The sequence below is a fragment of the Bison bison genome, unplaced genomic scaffold (genome assembly GCF_000754665.1).
Source record: "Bison bison bison isolate TAMUID 2011002044 unplaced genomic scaffold, Bison_UMD1.0 scf7180017864281, whole genome shotgun sequence".
NCBI classification, from domain to species: Eukaryota; Metazoa; Chordata; class Mammalia; order Artiodactyla; family Bovidae; genus Bison; species Bison bison.
In genome coordinates, this window is record NW_011494853.1 from 723,623 (window position 1) to 737,664 (window position 14,042).

The 14,042-nt window shown below is 43.3% G+C and overlaps 2 protein-coding genes across 2 annotated transcripts in view; one reads left to right on the top strand and one right to left on the bottom strand.

Moving 5' to 3' along the window:
• The window catches only part of FOXJ2 (forkhead box J2), a 20,764-nt gene extending 13,934 nt beyond the window's left edge, over window positions 1-6,830 (top strand). The window contains exons 9-11 of the mRNA XM_010849360.1: window positions 1,695-1,904; window positions 2,740-2,841; window positions 3,855-6,830. Of these exons, the coding sequence (XP_010847662.1) occupies window positions 1,695-1,904; window positions 2,740-2,841; window positions 3,855-3,943 (401 nt within the window). The 3' untranslated portion in view covers window positions 3,944-6,830. The remainder of the gene's footprint in view (window positions 1-1,694; window positions 1,905-2,739; window positions 2,842-3,854) is intronic.
• Window positions 6,831-7,554: 724 nt separating this feature from the next.
• Window positions 7,555-14,042, bottom strand: part of C3AR1 (complement component 3a receptor 1) — a 9,760-nt gene continuing 3,272 nt past the window's right edge. The window contains exon 2 of the mRNA XM_010849361.1: window positions 7,555-10,955. Within this exon, the coding sequence (XP_010847663.1) occupies window positions 9,499-10,944 (1,446 nt within the window). The 5' untranslated portion in view covers window positions 10,945-10,955 and the 3' untranslated portion in view covers window positions 7,555-9,498. The remainder of the gene's footprint in view (window positions 10,956-14,042) is intronic.

A 14,042-nucleotide genomic window follows, 5' to 3' on the forward strand; every position in this document is an offset into this window, starting at 1 on the left:
ATGTAAGTGGAAAAACCCAATGGAAACTGGAACCAGAGGGGATGGTTAAGTGAAGCTTGTGTGCTTGGTCATGTCCGACTCTTTGTGACCACTTGGACTATAGCCCGCCAGGCTCTTCTGTTCATGTAATTTTCCAGGCAAGAATACTGGAGTGGGTTGCCATTTCCTTCTCCAAGTAAAGCTTGAGGATGGAGGATTTCATGTTACACAGGTGGATAATATTGATACCTTCTTCAAGTTAATCTTTAGTTCAGTCTCTCAGTTGTGTTCCACTCTTTGCGACCCCATGGACTGCAGCACAGCAGCTTCCCTGTCTCAAACTTATGTCTGTCCAGTCGGTGATGCCTCCAACCATCTCATCCTCCTGCCTTCAATCTTTCCCAGCATCAGGGTCTTTTCCAATGAGTCAGTTCTTTGCATCAGGTGGCCAAAGTATTGAAATTTCAACGTCAGCATCAGTCCTTCCAATGAATATTCAGGACTGATTTTCTTTAGGACTGACTGATTTGATCCCCTTGCAGTCCAAGAGACTCTCAAGAGTCTTCTCCAACACCACAGTTCTAAACCATCAATTCTTCAGTACTCAGCTTTCTTTATGGACTAATTCTTACATCCATACATGACTACTGGAAAAACCATAGCTTTGACTAGACGGACCTTTGTCAGCAAAGTAATATCTCAGCTTTTTAGTATGCTGTCTAGGTTGGTCATGGCTTTTCTTCCAAGGACCAAGCGTCTTTTAATTTCATGGCTGCAGTTACCATCTGCAGTGATTTTGGAGCCCAAGAAAATAAAGCCTGTCACTGTTTCCATTGTTTCCCCATCTATTTGCCATGAAGTGATGGGACCAGATGCCATGATCTTTGTTTTTTGAATGTTGAATTTTAAGCCAGATTTTTATCTTGATTAATTTTTGCCTTTATTCAAAATGACAGTGGTTTATTCTACTCAGTTTTATCTTTGGGAGAAGGAGGACTCTTTATTCAGAAGCCCTGGATCACCATTTTATAGTTTTGCCACCATTTATTGACAGTATGGGGGCTTCCCAGGTGGCACCTGGTAAAGAATCTACCTACCAATGCAGGAGATGCAGGGGACATGGGGTTCGATCCCTGGGTTGTGAAGATCCCCTGGAGGAGGAAATAGGAAATGGCAAGCCACTCCAGTATTCTTCCCAGGAAAATTCGTGACTGACAATATGACCACGGCTAATTCACTCAGTTACTTTGAAACTTTTATTCACCAGTAATATGGAAATTATATGAGTTTGGTAAGGAAGAAATAGAATGAGAGTTTGAAAATGTAGATGTCAATTATTGGGGGTTGTTGTTTAGTTGCCAAGTTGTGTCTGACTCTTTGCAACCATATGGACTGTAGATCTTACCAGACTCCTCTATCCTTGGGGTTTTCCAGGTAAGAATACCAGAGTGGGTTGCCATTTCCTTGGTAACACGTATAATCAGTGGTGTTGATTGACAGTGTGACTGGAGCAGTGACTTAGGTATAGAACCACTAGGGATGTTGGGGCTCTGGCAAGGTTAGCATTTCTTTTTTTTTTAATGGACTACACAGTTTATTTTTCATAATGCCTGTCAAGCAATAGATAAATTCAGAAAGCAAAAATTAAAATTTGAAATCTCACCATTCATTGCAAAAATAACAGGAGTTAGCATTTCTTGCTTCTTTACTGGCAGAGCTGATGGAGAGCCTGCGGCAGGCAGAGCAGAAGAACTGGAGCCTGGACCAGCATCACATTGCCAATCTGTGTGACTCCCTCAATCACTTCCTCACTCAGACTGGTCATGTGCCCCCCCAGGGAGGCTCCCACCGGCCACCCGCCCCCTCCCGCATCGCGGACTCCTGTGCTCTCACCAGTGGCAAGCAGGAGCCAGCCATGAACCAAGGTACCACACGAAGCCAGTTGCCAAGGAGGTGGAGACTGGATGATGCGAAGGAAGGGGGATGAGAAGGGTGGAAGAGAACTGAGAAACATCAGCTTATGGGCACTGATCCAAAGGCCAAAGAAATAGACTGTATCTCTTTTTAGGTTTTTTTTTTTTCTTTTTGGTTGCTCTGAGTCTTGGTTGCTGCGCACAGAGTTTTCTCTAGTTGCAGTGAGTGGGCGCTGCTTTCAAGTAAAGGTGGGTGGGCTTCTCACTGTGGTGGCTTCTGCTGATGTGGAGTGCAGGCTCTAGGACTCACAGGCTTCAGTAGCTGTGGCACATGGGCATAGTTGCCCCATGGCTTGTGGGATCTTCCCGGAGAAGGGATCGAACCCGTGTTCCCTGCATTGACACGTGAATTCTTAGCCACTGGATTCCAAGGGAAGTTTTCCTTTTAGATCTTGATCTGGGAGGTCAGGGTTACTTAAGAAAAGGGAAGAGAAAGTCCCTGTTCTAAATCTGTGTCTCAGGAAACTCCTCCCTGGATCGTATCACATAGGGTCATGATCGGCAAACCAGTGAAGTGAGGGAGAGTCAGTGATGAAGGTTCTGTGTTTATCACCCTGCTGATAGCTGTAATATTGCAGGGGCTAGTATTGGGTGCCTTTGCCTTTGTACCCTAAGTGACTAGGACTGAGAGCTTCTACAGAAAGCACTGATGCCCACAGGAGCTACAGAACAGAGCGGGTAAGGGAGAAGAGCTGAAGGTGATGGGGAGTATGTCACCCTCTCTATCAGACTCTGCTTCCTTGAGTATAGGGGTCCCACTCACTTAACTCTTGTCTTGCTTTCACAGCAGTGAACTCTTATGTGCACCCTCAAGCCCCTCATCTCTACCCTGGCCCATCACCAATGTACCCACTCCCCACCCAGGACTCAGCAGGATACAGTCGCCCAGGTAAGAGCCAGGAGACTTGTTTTAAGCACCAGCGAGTTTGTTTGGCTTTCCTGTGGCTCTGAACCTGCATTATCAGCCCTTTTGCCTGCACCTGCCAGAGCGGGTGAGCCCTCCTGGTTCCTGAGACTGAGGGTGGGCCACCTGTTGGGAGGTGTATGTCATGGGAGACAAGAGAAGATCAACAAGCTTTAAAATTAGCCCGTGCCTACCATGATGACAGAAAGTAGAAGCATGATTATAAACAAAAGATAGACAAGTAGAACGTATATGCTTCACTTCGGAATCTGGATGGAAGATGCACTCAGACAAATGAAATGAACATGTTATATACATGTACCTGCTTTGTGCCCATGTCACCTGACCTCTAGTATCAGGGGTCTGGGATTGAACTATCTCTGTTGGTGTGAGTAGGCGTGGATACCCTAAATTGTCATGAATAGTGCAAAATGAACAGATCCTTCACCTTTAAATGCATTTTAGAAAAACCACTGTTATCATCCTGCCTAACCACAGTGTTTTCAATTTAGGGGTCTTTGTCCATGTATTCCTTCTTATATACAAATCTCTGTATTGCTATTTCAAATAGTAGTATTGCTATTTCTGTATGTTTTTGATGTTATTATATGATCTTTGAAAATATAATTTTTTTTTTTGACTACTCTACGTGGCTTGTGGGATCTTAGTTCCCTGACCAGGGATTGAACCCCGGGCCCTAGGCAGTGAAAACAAGGAGTCCTAACCCCTGGACAACCAGGGCATTCCCCATAAGTATAATTTTTAATGGCTGTTACATTTTACTGCTGTTACATTGTCATATGGCACAGTTTACTCTAGTTTCTTTCCTGGGACCTCACTGAAGTGGTAGCTGGCAGCAAAAATAACTCTGGGCTGATAAGGATGGTAGTTTCCCCAAACCTTCCCCCTGGGGGTGCTTGGGGTTGATCACCGTCCATCGAGATGGACAGAATGGCCTCCATGCCCTCTCCTCTTAATCTCCTTTTCTCTTTCCACAGCACACCACATGGTCCCTCGGCCACCAGTCCCACCTCCTGGGGCCAGTGAGGAGATCCCAGATGACTTCGATTGGGACTTGATTACCTAGTGCATTTGAGAGCCCGGCCATCAGCCCAGGGTTGGGTGGTGACATAGGGCAATGGGGGAAGCCCAGCCCCCGCCCACTCTTCCGCCCTTGCCTGTATATAGATATATATCCTTTTTTTTTCTTTCTCTGCCAGAGAAGCCACCGCAAGATGCTGCCGAAGATAACCCCCCTCTTTCCTGCCTCATTCTTCCTCTTCCTTCTAGTTTTTTTCCCTATTCTTTTATTATTATTCTTATTATATTATTATTATTATTATTGGTTATATGCTGTCTCCAGTTTCCTGTCCCCACACCATTGTCCATGTCCACCTCTTGCTAATTTAAAGTCACCTGGCTGGAAGGTGAAGCCATGAGAGCCACAGTGAAAGGTCTCAAATTTTGATTTACCTTTCTCTTTGGGCAATTCAGTGCTAATCCCACCTTTCAGCCCTATGTTGTTTTCCGTGGATATCAGTTCAATCCAGGGCTGAAGAGGCCACATTATTAAGTAGAAGGGATTTAAAATGCTGCTTGGCAGCCATGAATTTGCAGGTTTTACTTAATGGTGCTAATTTTGTCCTCTGAGCTCTTCCTTGTCCCTTTATATCTCCAATCCTACTTCTGCTGGTCCTCATTCCCCATCAAGGGTAAGAGTGATGGTGGTGGAGATAAAATCCTAGTGGAATAAGAGGTCTGGGTTGGGTAGAGTAGAACGCTGTAGAGGGGTGATGAAATATAAAACAGTCAGAAATTGGGTCTCTGCCACTCTTGTCAAATAAACTGCCATTGACTTATTCCTGGCCTGTTCTCTATAGGACATAGAGTCAGTCCTAGCCAGAACTCTCCTTCTCTTCAGGGCTTCCCAGGTGGCACAAGGTGGTAAAGAACCCGCCTGCCAAGGCAGAAGACGTGAGTTCCATCCCTGGGCTGGGAAGATCCCCTGGAGGAGGGCATGGCAACCCACTCCAGTATTCTTGCCTGGAGAATCGCATGGACAGAGGAGCCTGGTGGGCTACAGTCTATAGGGTTACAGAGTTGGACACGACTGAAGCAATTTAGCACGGATGTGCTGCGTCTCTGGTGAAAATGAGGACAACCCTTCAGCATAGGGTCAGCTTTTTGGAGAGGGTTTCTATTGAACCATTCTGGCTTTTTAAACATCATGTTCTCTGGAAATTAACTGGCTTTTATTTGCATTTACTAGTTTTCCTTTCATCCCCTTATCTCATTTGGCAAATATTATTTCATCCTCTTTCAGTTGTCTGCCCAGCTCTTCCACCCATCAAATTTTCTTCTCCCATTTTCTGGGATTCTCAAGAAAGAAGAGTAACCCATGATTCCTTTTAGTCTCACCATGTCCTCGGGCAAGACTGGAATCTGTTTCCCATGGATCAAAGCAGAACCAAACCTACAGTACGGGTGGCAGGAGGGTGAGAGAGGAAAGGGGAATTGGTGTAGACATGCATAGGGAATATTTCAGTTATTTACCTATGTAGGCAAATGCTTCTCTTGGAATCCAGATCACTGGGGCTGAAGCTTTTGCAATCAGGTTTTTTGAAGGATGAAGGAACTTGGGAGAGGGTAATAAATAACTGAATACAAAGAGCTTCATGAGGGCCAAAGAAGGACCCCCCCCCTGCCCCCTCCCCCCAAAAAAAGGTACAGGGGAAACTTATCTCCTTTATCAAGGAGTGGCCATGGTTTATGGCTGCAAAGTACTTAGCATATATTGGATATTAATTGTTGAATTCTAGTTCTGAGAAGGAAGAACAGTTTTATTTCCGTTTTTACTTTACTGAATGGTCACTTTCTTAAAGCTGTAGGACAAAATGTGCGAAATGGACAAGGCCATTTTCTCTGTGATTTCTGGTTTTTTCCCTGTCCTTTTATTTACCCATGCTTTCCGCTCTCTTGCTTTTCCCCTCATCCTCCCCTTCCTTTCTTCGTAAAGGGTTCTATACTGAGAGTTTGTTGAAGTGAGGCTGAAGTCAGGGGGGCAAAAAAGGGCAGTTAACTAAACAGCACTTTATTTCTTTGAAGTTCTTAGTAAGACGTGGGGGTGTGAGTAGCTTGAACCCCCTGTCGTGTTGGAGGGCAGTTTGTGGGGTTGAAGTATGGCGTAAGATTTCCCATTGGGGAAAGGAGAATTCCTCTTCCAGGGTGGTGACACGCCTTAGCCCAGTGTCCCCCATCTGAGGCGTGTCTTCCTTATCCTTCCAGTCAGGGTGCCTCCTACACACAGCGTCCCATCTGTTCTTCCTAAGATCTCCTCTCACAAATCATCACGTTTCTCAACCCCTCTTCTACCCAGATCCACACAAGATTTGCCAGGGTAGACTAAATCAGACATGGAAATGTCTCCTGTGTATAGTTCATCTGTGTCTTCTGAAAACGAGAACTCTGGCGGGCAGCCAGTCACTGAAGTTTAGGGCTTGGGCTGGAGATGGGCCGTCAGGCCTTCGGGGCCTTTAGCCCCCCTCTCCGCTAAAACCAGCCTCGCTAAATGGCACAGGACAAACCCAACTCTCTTTGGGCCTCAGTTTCCCCTCCCCTCCCTGAAAGGGAGAGAATACTCCTTTTTCTTGTCGATCCAGCATTGCCAGCCTTGAAAGTTTAGTCATTGTTGTCGTCTTGGGTGACGTGTGCAGAACTACAGGAGCTCACTGCCAAAAGAGGAAATAGAGGAGAGCGTAGGGGAGAGGGACGGAAGGAGCAATTCTCTGGTATCCATCCACCCATCCCTGCCTTTCTCTCTTCAACCCCCATGTTTATGGTTTGGTGAGTCCTTCATACCACCCATAATGCTTTGCATTGGCGCAGGCTGGGAAGGGGGGGTGTATGGGCTCACAAGTTGTTGTTGTTGTTGTTTTTTGCATGCTTTCTTAATAAAAAAAAAAAAAAAGAATGTTTATGGTTTTATCTTCCTGGTGCTGGTGTCGAATTTCTTTTTTGCCAGAGTAGGGAAAAGGGAAATGTGAAATCATTTGTTTTCTACTTCCCCTCCTCCTCGTTCCCCCACAGGATCTGACTGATGTTTTTGGTAATATTGATAAGAAAGGAAGATTAAAAGCATGGCTCTAGCATTTTTTTTTTAATGCTGTTAATTATTGCAAAATATTGTTGGGAGAGGCAGTCCGTCCCACCTTGCAGCTTGATGTGTGGACTAAACTGCCTTGCTTGCATTCTGGGGTATTTTAAAGATTAAAAATACTACAATTTGAGAAGGACTTGGCTCTCCCTCTGGGACTTTGGGCAAAGCTTACAGGTACTCACCAGAGTTTTACATTGAAAATGAGGGGATTCCAATTCTAGTGATTTCTTCAGAATACATTTCCAAGGGAAACACAACTCTCAAAAGGAGCCCAGAAATGTCAACTATTGAATAGGTATGCCAACTTGGGATAATTATGCCAAGATCATTCACCCTGGTATCCTGTACACTAGCCCTAAGAGTTTGAGACTCCTATCCAGGGTCCCATGAGAATGTTGGGGTTTCCAGAAAACTAGCTAATCATCATTACAGCAAGCCTACAGCTACCCACTATGAGGTTTATTTGCTGTATGTTTAGAGATTATGATATATCCTGAATGTCAGTTAAAAGGATCCATGAATCTCTGAGCCTTGCAAGGAACTGTGGAGAAAGAAAGCATTTATTCACATCAAATATATGAGCAGATTAAATTGGAAAGTAGCATGACAAATCACATCATCTTGGATATCATTATTGCACAAGTGAGAGCATTCCTAATGATTTGAAAATTTTCCACATAGCACTTTATACCTCATTTGTAGTCCAGACCCTCCCCTCCACCACTTAACAAGGAACAGTGCTTTGCAAGTCTAAAACATCTCATTTTCTATGTTTCAGGTTAAATCACTGGGCTCAGATGAGGTTAAGTTGTAGTACAAACAAACCTGAAAATGTAGAGGCTTAATATCCATACATAAAACTTCATATACAGAAAAAAACGAGAAGGTGATGGGGTTGGAGAATGCTTTTTTAAAAATGAAAGAAGCGTGGTTGGAATGGATCAGCCAAGTAGCAGAAAATGTGTGCTTGTGAACAAATTAAAGGATGATGGTTAATGAATATTGGGATGCTGCATAAACACAAAATATGAAGGAGTTTAGAAAAAATTCTTCCTCTTCCAAAACAAAAAGACATTTATCATGTACAAAAACTAGCATCATAAGGTCATGACTTAGAAATATGATGGGAAATTTCAGAAAGAATATCTCAGATTGTGGTTTCAAGGGTTATCTCTGGGAAGTGGGAGTAGGAGGAAGGAGAAGCTGGCCAGAGTGGGGCAGGAAACCTCTTAGATTTCATTATGAGCATTGGTTTCTCTTTAAAAAACTGTGTGCATGTATTACATTGGTAAAGATAAAGATTAATTAAACCCCAGATACATCTGATAATTTTAGTGTGAAAAATACACATCTACAGTCATGTTTTTAGGAGTTGGATGGGTAACAAGCCCAGAGGGTACTCAGCTATTTTGCAGTGAATTCAAGAATAGTTGCCTCATCTTCTACTCTTTGTCATTTTGTTTTAAATAAGTTTCTTGGGAAGTAGTGAGAGCAAATGAGTCATTTGCGTGTTATGAAAGTATTGGTTATTAGAGGCAAAAAGCCTGGAAGAAGATTTCGAGGCAGGAGAGAAGTAAGGGAATTAAGGAGCTTAAGAAAAAGAATGAAAGACAGATGCTTCTATCAATAAGCAGTTAGAGCAAACAAACGGAGGAGCCATCTGCCCAAACTGTGACTTATATACCATTTCATGAGAAAGTTCTTAGGTGCCCTAAGTAGTCTTTACACAATAGATGCTTATTCAGCTGAAATGAAGGCAACTCAGAATTCCTGTGTCCTGTATCCAGAAAATTCCAAGTAGCAGGCATCTGGCATTGTACTCTGCTCCCAACTTAGTCTCATAACTCCTTGTTTGTTTGTGTTTCACATGTTGCACCAACTTTATTCAGAAACAGTCCTTTTAGAGCTGTTCCTTGTTTTTATAGACTTTTTCTTTTTGCACCTTTTTTTTTTTTTCATTTAAAACCATCACCACTGCCATCACCCCAACAAAGCCATTGAATAAAAGATTATCTTTCACTCAGGGAGCACAGGAAGAAATGGTTTTAAATTGAATCAGGAAGGAAATTTAGAAAATATTTGACATTGGAAATATTATTATTTTCTTTTGAAACATCATTTTTAAGCAGACTGCATTCTCATTTATCTCACGTGCTTTTGTTTGGGATTGAAATAAACTATCTTTACAGTGATTCCCAAGTTTAGCATTCATCAGAAACAAGAGAGCTTGTGCAAACACTCTTGGGACCCCACTCCCAGAGATTCAGGTTCAGCCAGCCTGCAGGGGGAAGGGCTGGAGAGTTTGTACTTCTGACAACTTTCAAGGTGATGCTCATGCCCCTTGTCTGGGACCACGCTTTGAGAACCTCCAGATGGATTCTTTGACGGTCTCTGCAAGAACCCCGCTGCTCCCCATCTCGCCTGTCTTTTAAGAAACACGTTGCATTCGCCTAAGAACCTCTGCTTAGGTCAATGGCTCCATGTTTTCATACAACTGTACTGATACTGTTTCTTTCGAAAGAGGTTTTGTTTTGGGGGCAGCTGGTAGAGTGTGTCACGTCCTCACTGAAAGCTGCCTCCAGAATTCCCTGCATGGACTGTCTTGCTTTTCTCCTAAAGTCCTTTCCCAGGAGAGCATAGAGGAATGGATTGAAGCAACTATTGGCAGATGCTAGAGCAAGAGACACATGGTCCCAGGACAACAGAGATTCCCCAGAGGGAGTGTCTGGGTCAGTAAACAATAAGAGGACTCCAACAATGTGGTACGGAGCCCAGCAGACAAGGAAGACAACCACCACCACCATAGCCACTCTCAAGAGTTTGCTCCGAGACTTGGTGAAGCGGCTCCGACGCATTTTTAAGATAATGAGGCTGTAACAGGCCACCATGATGATAAAGGGCAACAGGAAACCCACCACTAGCCTACTGATGGTTATGGCTACCTGGGGGGTTGGCACTTGATGATCATATGCAAACTGGCCGAAATAATCATCCTGGAAACCTTGTGATAGCTCAGATGTGTATAACGAATCACTGGAGGCATTAGAAAAAAACTCTAAATCAGCAGGGAGAAAAGAATTTGAGTTCTCCAGGGGGTGAGTTCTGTGATCTTCAATGGGAAAGTCACTGGAGAGTGTAGCTGAGACTTTATCAGCAGACTGAAACAAATCATAATGTGGTTGTTGAACAGATAATCTAGCTGAATTCATAGGGAGTGAGTCTCTAGAAGTTCTTTGAAATTCTTGGGAATGGAGGCCAGTGGTGGCTGCCCAAGGCCGATCCTTGGTTTGCGAAGAGAAGGAATCTAACCTGTCATCCATTTCTCCAGGCGGATAGTTGTCAAAAGACCCGTTTTCCAATAGATCATAGGTGAAGTCTGGATAATCTAATGAGCCATAGTGACCAAAATTGTAGCTACACATACTCTGGTTGTCTATAGTGAACATTTCCCGATATACAAACACAGGTATGCACATTACCAAAGCCACCACCCAGATACAACCACAGATAGTGCAGGCTGTTCCCACGTTGCGATGATTCTGGCACCAGATTGGCCTGAGTACCAACAGACAGCGGTCCAGGCTAATGGTGGTCAGCAAGAAGACGCTGGCAAACATGTTGAGGATGATGATGGAGGGGATGAGCTTGCATAGGAACCAGCCGTAGGGCCAGTGTCCTTGGAGAACCAAGTGGACCAGGGAGAAGGGCAGGGAGAGGCAGCAGATGAAGTCAGCCAAGGTGAGATGGAGAAACCAAACTGTGTTCACTGTCCGTTGCATCTTTAGGCCAGCCACCCACAGAACCAGCCCATTGCCTGGCAACCCCAGTAGGAAAGTGATGCTGAGGATGACCATGGAGAGAATTATGTGGGGTTCATCCCAGGGCTGTGAGTGTAGGTCAGTTGAATTGGTCTCAGCAGAGAAAGACTCCATTGCTCCAACTTCTATAAAAATATAAACAAAAATATTAAAACTAAAAAAAAAATGCATATTAATAGAATTCTAACTTAAAGATGGAGAGCCACAAAGACCCTAACACTGGTTTATTTTATATTCCTTAACTTCACACTGGATTACTCAAAAACATACTCTGAAAGACAATGTAAAATCTACTGTACTGACATAGAGAACAGACTGTGGTTGCTGAGGAAAAGGGGAGTATTGGGAGTTTGGGATTAGCAGATGCAAACCAGTATATATAGGATAGTTAAACAACAAGGTCCTACTGTATAGCACATGGAACTGTATCCAACATCCTGATATAAACCATAATGGAACAGAATATGAAAAATTCTGAATTTTTCAGAATATGTATGCAGAATATGTATAACTGAGTCACTTTGCTTTACAGCAGAAATTAACACAATATGGTAAATCAACTATGTGCTGTGCTAAGTCGCTTCAGTTGTGCCCGACTCTTTGCGACCCTATGGACTGTTAGCCCTCCAGGCTTCGTCCGTCCATGGGATTCTCCATCGAAGAATAGTGGAGTGGACTGTCATGCCCTCCAGATTGTCATGCCCTTCTCCCAGGAATCTTCCCTACCCAGGAATCAAACCCATATCCTTAAGTCTCCTGCATAGGCAGGTGGTTCTTTACCACTAGCACCACCTGGGAAGCCCTTGATTTCCTTACGACCTATCATTGCTTTCTTATTTGTTTTTTATGAATATACCTTGGGTAAAATAGCTTGATTATTATAGAAACAGAAATAATTCATGAAGAAAATTGGAAAACATAAACAAGCAAAAATAAGAAAATAAAAACATACCACTAGTCAGTGATTACTCTTAAATATCTTTTTTAAAAAATATTTTTATTTATTTGGCTATGTCAGGTCTTAGTTGCATGTGGGATCTTTAGTTGCAGCATGTGGGATTTAGTTCCCTGACCAGGAGTTGAACCCGGGCCTCCTGCATTGGGTGAGCAAAGTTGTATCCACTGGATACTACTGGTGGGCTGGTGGGCCCTGGTGCCTGGTGGGCTGCACTGGTGGGCTGCCTGGTGGGCTGCCTGGTGGGCCCTGGTGCCTGGTGGGCTGCTCCAGGGAATTCCCACACTTTTAGTACCTTAATTTACATTTTTCTGGATCTTTATTCACATTCATATGTGTGTACTATATGTATATATATTTTTTATTAAGAAAAATTTAATGAAATTAGATTACACTGTGCATACTGGTATTTAAATTGTTCTAATTGTGGTGAAATACAGTGGCTCAGTTGGTAAAGAATCCATCTGCAATGCAGGGGATATGAATTTGATCACTGGGTGAGGAAGGTTCCCCTGGAGAAGGGAATGGTAACCCACTCCCGTATTCTTGCCTGGAAAATCCCATGGACAGAGGAGCCTGGAGGGCTACAGTTGGCTTGCAGTGAGTCAAACATGACTGAGCGACTAAACCACCACCACATGTAACAAAATTTACCATCTTAACCATTTTTAAGGGTACAGCTCAGTAGTGTTGGGTTTTTTACATTATTGTACAATTTCTAGAACTTTCTCATCTTGTAAAGCTGAAATTCTCTATCTTTTAAAAAACAGTTCCTCACTTCCCTTTCCCTGAAGTCCATGGCAATCACCAGCCTACTTTTGGTTTCTGTGCGTTTAACTACTCTTAGTTGTTCAGTCGCTCAGTCCTGTGCAACTCTTTGCAACCCCATGGACTACAGCACACCAGGCTTCCCTGTCCTTCACCATCTCCCAGAGCCTGCTCAAACTCATGTCCATTGAGTTGGTAATGCCATCCAACCTTCTCATTCCCTATCATCCCCTTCTCCTCTTGCCTTCAATTTTTCCCAGCATCAGAGTCTTTTCCAATGAATCAGATCTTTGCATCAGGTGGCCAAAGGATTGGAGTTTCAGCTTCAGCATCAGTCCTTCCAATGAATATTCAGGATTGATTTCATTTAGGATTGACTGGTTTGGTCTCCTTGCAGTCCAAGTGATTCTCAAGAGTCTTCTCCAACACCACAGTTCAAAAGCATCAATTCTTCGGTGCTCAGCTTTCTTTATGGTCCAACTCTCACATCCATACAATGACTACTGGAAAAACCATAGCTTTGACTGGATGGACCTTTGTCAGCAAAGTAATGTCTCTGCTTTTTAACATTCTGTCTAGGTTGGTCATAGCAAGCGTCTTTTAATTTCATGGCTGCAGTCATTGTCCGAAGTGATTTTGAAACCCAAGAAAATAAAGTCTGTAACTGTTTCCATTATTTCCCCATCTATTTGCCAAGAAGTGATGGAATCGGATGCCATAATCTTCATTTTTTTGAATGTTGAGTTTTAAGCCAGCTTTTTCACTTTCCTCTTTCACTTTCATTAAGAGGTGCTTTAGTTCCTCTTTGTTTTCTGCCATAAGGGTGATATCATCTTCATATCTGGGGTTATTGATATTTCTCCCAGCAATTCTGATTCCAGCTTGTGCTTCACCCAGCCCAGGTTTTCGCATAATGTACTCTGCATATAAGTTAAATAAGCAGGGTGACAATACACAGCCTTGATGTACTCCTTTTCCTATTTGGAACCAGTCTGTTGTTCCATGTCCAGTTCTAACTGCTGCTTCTTGACCTGCATACAGGATGCAGGTAATGTGTCTGGTAGTTCCATCTCTTGAATTTTCCACAGTTTCTTGTGATCCACACAGTCAAAGGCTTTGGCATAAAGCAGAAGTAGATGTTTTTCTGGAATTCTCTTGCTTTTTCTATGATCTAACGGATGTTGGCAATTTGATCTCTGCTTCCTCTGCCTTTTCTAAATCCAGCTTGAACATCTGGAAGTTCTCGGTTCACATACTGTTGAAGCCTAGCTTGAAGGATTTTGAACATAAATTTGCAAGCATGTGAAATGAGTGCAATTGTGCTGTAGCCTGAACATTCTTTGGCATTGCCCTTGTTTGAAATTGGAATGAAAACTGACCTTTTCCAGTCCTGTGGCCACTGCTGAGTTTTCCAAATTTACTGGCATATTGAGTGCAGCACTTTCACAGCATCATCTTTTAGGATTGATTACTCTAGATCCCTTGTATA